General features: G+C 37.5%; 1 protein-coding gene across 4 annotated transcripts in view; it reads left to right on the top strand.

The window, feature by feature from the left end:
- The window catches only part of abca7 (ATP-binding cassette, sub-family A (ABC1), member 7), a 104214-nt gene that overhangs the window by 51493 nt on the left and 46721 nt on the right, over positions 1 to 6000 (top strand). For 3 of the 4 annotated variants that reach the window (XM_061975903.2, XM_072914645.1, XM_072914647.1), the window contains 5 exons: positions 1 to 14; positions 249 to 272; positions 830 to 975; positions 1039 to 1163; positions 3527 to 3628. The exon at positions 1 to 14 is cut by the window's left edge and continues 104 nt beyond it. In XM_061975903.2, coding sequence (XP_061831887.2) covers positions 1 to 14; positions 249 to 272; positions 830 to 975; positions 1039 to 1163; positions 3527 to 3628 — 411 coding nt within the window. The remainder of the gene's footprint in view (positions 15 to 248; positions 273 to 829; positions 976 to 1038; positions 1164 to 3526; positions 3629 to 6000) is intronic. The other variant, XM_072914646.1, reaches the window with a different exon arrangement.

The raw sequence follows: 6000 nt of genomic DNA, 5'->3' as shown, positions 1-6000 counted from the left end.
AGTATCAGAGACAGGTTGTGTGTGTGTGTGTGTGTGTGTGTGTGTGTGTGTGTGTGTGTGTGTGTGTGTGTGTGTGTGTGTGTGTGTGTGTGTGTGTGTGTGTGTGTGCGTGTGTGCGTGTGTGCGCGTGTGCGCGTGTGCGCGTGTGCGCGCGTGCGCGTGCGTGTGTGTGTGTGTGTGTGCTTGTAGTTTGATTGAGTCAACCAATTATTTCAATGATTCCCCTGTACTTTCTATACTGCTGCCAGGAAGGAAAAAGCTTCGTAGGCAAGGTACTTTCCAAATTCTATGCAGGAAATACAGTATACATTGCAATTTCCTTACCTTACACTGCAGAAAACACAAATCATTTCAGGACTTTGCTGGTTCAACGATTACATAAAAATATTAAATTTCTCCGCACATGCAAATATGTCCTCATGAACATCATAGAGATTGTATCAGAACAGCATAAGTGGCTACTTTTCCAGCACGCTTTGTCAAAGAAAAACACAATTTTGAATCTATTCACAAACACCTGGTACCGTATTTTTCGGAGTATAAGTCGCACCGGAGTATAAATCGCACCTGCTGAAAATGCATAATAAAGAAGGAAAAAAAACATTATGCAACTTTCATAAACTATGAAATAAACAGCAACTTATAGTCCGAAAAATACGGTACATGGTATCATGTGCGCGTGAACCCTTTTTTATTGTTAGTTAACAACAATGTGAAATGCATGATTGTCTGACACAACAATTCCAATGCAGCAACACATACTATACGTGTTCAATATCACGCCATTGTGCAAGTGGTGTAACAATTAATTTATTTGTTTACTACTCAGACCCACTGGAGACGGACATGCTAAGAGGAGATGGCCAAGGTGGATTACCCCTGACAGGATGGTGGCTGATCTGGCAGCAGCTAAGAGCTCTCTTTATCAAACGATGGCTGTATGCTCGCAGGAGTCGCCGGGGCTTCTTTGCTCAGGTGAGGATGAGACATTCTCAGTTTGTAATCTGATCTGAGTCACCCAGTATTTTTGCGCCTCAGATTGTCCTGCCTGCTGTGTTTGTACTGGTTGCTCTGCTCGCCAGTCTCATTGTGCCGCCATTTGGGAAGTACCCTGCCCTGAAGCTCGAGCCCTGGATGTATGGAGAACAGTACACTTTCTTCAGGTAGATGTCAAATTTTCACTTTTAACTAATTTTGCGCCAACTGCTCTTCTTTGTTCTTTAGGGCTAACAACATCACCGCTATTTTATGATTGGACAATTGAGAATAGTCACTTTGAGTACAAAAATGTAGGTCACAAAATATTTGTAATATGAAAAAAGTAGGGCTGTCAAATTTGTAATTTTTAAAATCATACTAATCACATTTTGAAATTTGGACTAATAATAAATAATCACAGGTGATACTCACTTGGATAATTAAACTTTGTTTAAGAAATTACCTAATATTTGAAATTACCTAATATTTGGACAAAAATTTTATTGTCAGAATTTCCTCAAAGAACATTTTTAAACTTTTTACTTGAATGTATGTCATTTATTTGCATAAACCTTGGGAACATTTTTATTTAAAGTCTTTCCAGACAGTATTTTGGAGTGTAATTTGTAGGGTTGCGAATCTTTGGGTGTCCCACGATTCGATTGAATATCGATTCTTGGGGTCACGATTCGATTCAAAATCGATTTTTTTCGATTCAACGCTATTCTCGATTCAAAAACGATATTTTCCCGATTCAAAACGATTCTCTATTCATTCATGCTGAATTTCCCCCAGGGATCAATAAAGTACTTTCTATTCTATTCTATTCTATCTATTCTATTCAATACATAGGATTTCAGCAGGATCTACCCCAGTCTGCTGACATGCAAGCAGAGTAGTAGATTTTTGTAAAAAGCTTTTATAATTGTAAAGGACAATGTTTTATCAACTGATTGCAATAATGTACATTTGTTTTAATTATTAAATGAACCAAAAATATGACTTATTTTATCTTTGTGAAAATATAACAGTGTTAAGTTAAAGTTAAAGTACCAATGCTTGTCACACACACACTAGTTGTGGTGAAATTTGTCCTCTGCATTTGACCCATCCCCTTGATCACCCCCTGGGAGGTGAGGGGAGCAGTGGGCAGCAGCGGTGCCACGCCCGGGAATCATTTTTGGTGATTTAACCCCCAATTCCAACCCTTGATGCTGAGTGCCAAGCAGGCTGTGACACTATTGTTCATTTTTTTTATTTTTATAAATGTCTAATGATAATGTTAATGAGGGATTTTTAATCACTGCTATGTTGAAATTATAACTAATATTGATACTGTTGTTGATAATATTCATTTTTCTTTCACTACTTTTGGTTTGTCCTGTGTCGTGTTTGTGTCTCCTCTCAATTGCTCTGTTTATTGCAGTTCTGAGTGTTGCTGGGTCGGGTTTGGTTTTGGAATTGGATTGCATTGTTATGGTATTGCTGTGTATTGTTTTGTTGGATTGATTAATTTAAAAAAAATAAAATAAAAATTAATAAATAAATTAAAAATTTAAAAATCGCTTTTTTAAAAATGAGAATCGATTCTGAATCGCACAACGTGAGAATTGCGATTCGGATTCGAATAGATTTTTTTTCCCAAACCCCTAGTAATTTGCCAACAAGCACACCAGTCGAAGTCTCTTCTCTCGTTTTTGGACTGACATATGCATTGATCTGTTCAATGACTGTGTAACGGTTAAAGTAAAATAGCTTATACGATAAAAATTAAATGCATGATTAATCTATGTGTGTACATGATTAATGCAATACTTTTTTAGTGATAAATCACATGAGTTAACTTGTTAGTTTTGACAGCCCTTGTAAAAAAGATATGGAGTTTACACATATCAGACCAATTACTACAGTATTATATAACCACAAGGAATTTACCCTAATGCAGAATTAGTGGGACCTCTGACTTTGTTTACCTGCAACACATTTTACTAGATTATTGTATTCGCGGAAATGGAGGAGGATTAGTTAAGTGTGATGCATGGGCGGCGATCAGGATTTTATTAAGGTAAAATACCTGGATGATAAAAAATTAAGATTGTTGTAATTTTGAACACATTTCTTTGCAGCTGGGTATGTACCTGTTCATGAGTGTGTAACCACAGGTCTACAATATGTGGCAAGCTCAACCAGTTTTTATTACTGCTTGTATTCTTTTATACAGAGTTGCAGATACAAGCACGCGTAGATGTCAAAGTGAGGGGAAGCACACACTTTAATTGTGCCTCTGAGCTGAGGTTGGGAATGACTTGGTGCCTTGCTCAAGGGTACACCAAAGTTTGAGCTACTGCTGCCAAAGCTGTAACAGTTGATAAATACATTTTACAGCTTACTGTATTATGAGTTAAACAGATACTACACTCATACTTTAATTGAAAGGTGCAAAGTTGTGAGATCACACTGGCGACATCCACTATAAAATCAGCTTGGCAATATGTTTTATTTGGACACCTTACTAATGTTATTCTGACCTCTGGTCACATTTTTGCAGCAATGATGCTCCTGAAAATCCAGCTTTGGAGAACCTGCTGGAAGCTCTGCTCGACAAGCCAGGTTTTGGAACCAAGTGTATGGTGGACGAAGACAATAACATGTAAGACAACTACTGTTCACAAAAACAGAAATAATTATGGCATGTGCCTTAAAGTTAGCTAGTAATCATTTCTGATTATTATTAGGCTCAAAGTAGTAGGTTCTTAACTTGAAAAAATTGCTGCCTCCACTCACATGTAGGGATAGGTTCTGCAACTCGGTACTGACGTTAACAGTAGTAACCAGACCAGATGTAAGTAATGTAGCATCCTGACTAAGGGGTACCGAAACCCGGTTCCATAATAGCACCATTGCCGATTTGTATGGTATTATCCACACCAAAAAAATTAATTACTATAGGTGCCTTAATTTTGTGCTACAAAGCCTAAAAACATTTTTTGGAATCACCAGACTTGGAGGATATTATTCAGATACCAAGTTCAAATAACATGGGAAGGTAGTTTAAGGCACCCATACTGGTAGACCAAGGAAAACATCAAAGCGTCAAGACAGAAAACTTAAAGCAATATGTCTTGAAAACAGAAAATGCACAGCAAGACAAATGAAGTACAAATGGGCAGAACCTGGTGCCACTCAGAAGCCACATCCTGTATCTCTACATCTTTCCAGGCCCTGGTGACCTTCGATCTCCCACTTACTATTTCAGACTTCAGTAATAGCCCAGTTGTGATAAATACCTTCAGAATATGGTCTCAATTCAGGCGAAGTTTTGGGATCAAAGCTCTTCTACACATAGGCCCAATACTTAATAATCATCTCTTACCTGCTGCAACATCAGATCTAGAATTCCTTCGATGGCAACGGCTAGGTATTTGTAGTTTTAAAGATGTATACATAAATAGCACATTTGCAAACTATGAACGTCACTTAAATATGATTTCCCTCGATCCAGTTTATTCCGGTATTTTCAGATCCGTCATTTCCTGCAGTGCAACGACCCCAATTTCCCATATATACCTTCAATGTCCACATTAGACAAGCTGCTGGAAAGCTCTTTTAACCCCAATAAACTAATTTCAAGAATTAAGGACTGTATTGCCTCTCTCAAGGACATAAATGTTTAAAAGATTAGGGCAGACTGGGAGAGTGAATTGGGAGTACAATTGGAAGATGACACCTGGGGTATTGCACTGCAGAGGGTAAACAACAGAACATCCTGTGCAAAACGGAGCAAATTATTTACTGTAAGTATATAGAGTCGCGATTAAAAGTTTACATACACTTGTAAAGAACATAAGGTCATGGCTGTCTTGAGTTTCCAATACTTTCTACAACTCTTATTTTTTGTGATAGAGTGATTGGAGCACATACTTGTTGGTCACAAAAAACATTCATGAAGTTTGGTTCTTTTATGAATTTATTATGGGTCTACTGAAAATGTGACCAAATCTGCTGGGTCAAAAGTATACATACAGCAATGTTAATATTTGGTTACCGTATTTTTCGGACTATAAGTCGCAGTTTTTTTCATAGTTTGGCCGGGGTACGACTTATACTCAGGAGCGACTTATGTGTGAAATTATTAACACATTACCGTAAAATATCAAATAATATTATTTAGCTCATTCACGTAAGAGACTCAACGTATAAGATTTCATGGGATTTAGTGATTAGGAGTGACAGATTGTTTGGTAAACGTATAGCATGTTTTATATGTTATAGTTATTTGAATGACTCTTACCATAATATGTTATGTTAACATACCAGGCACGTTCTCAGTTGGTTATTTATGCGTCATATAACGTACACTTATTCAGCCTGTTGTTCACTATTCTTTATTTATTTTAAATTGCCTTTCAAATGTCTATTCTTGGTGTTGGGTTTTATCAAATAAATTTCCCCAAAAAATGCGATTTATACTCCAGTGCGACTTGTATATGTTTTTTTCCTTCTTTATTATGCATTTTCGGCCGGTGCGACTTATACTCCGGAGCGACTTATGCTCCGAAAAATACGGTACATGTCCCTTGGCAAGTTTCACTGGAATAAGACACTTTTGGTTGCCATCCAGAAGCTTCTGGCAATTGAATTTTTGACCACTTCTCTTGACAAAATTGGTGCCGTTCAGTTAAATTTGTTGGTTTTCTGACATGGACTTGTTTCTTCAGCATTGTCCACATGTTTAAGTCAGGACTTTGGGAAGGCCATCCTAAAACCTGTACAATGCCATTAGGATGCAGACTGCTAGGATATTCACATATTCCAATTTAGCTTAAGAATGACTCATTTTCCTCGCGAAGAAAAAAAGAGGTTGCGTCTTTGTGTCTTCCTCGCCATTTTTGGATCTAAATTGGATGCTAAAGTTGACCAACTTGTCGTCATCCTTTTACTATCCAGGTAAGAGGCGTTATTTATGATTTAGAATAAACTTTCAAGCTCTGATGCATGCAAACAGCTCACTGCTGCCGCTGA

This window comes from Nerophis lumbriciformis, linkage group LG14 (assembly GCF_033978685.3).
Source record: "Nerophis lumbriciformis linkage group LG14, RoL_Nlum_v2.1, whole genome shotgun sequence".
Lineage (NCBI taxonomy): Eukaryota > Metazoa > Chordata > Actinopteri > Syngnathiformes > Syngnathidae > Nerophis > Nerophis lumbriciformis.
Note: the sequence above shows the minus strand (reverse complement) of the source record. Positions and strands in the feature narration are given on the sequence as shown.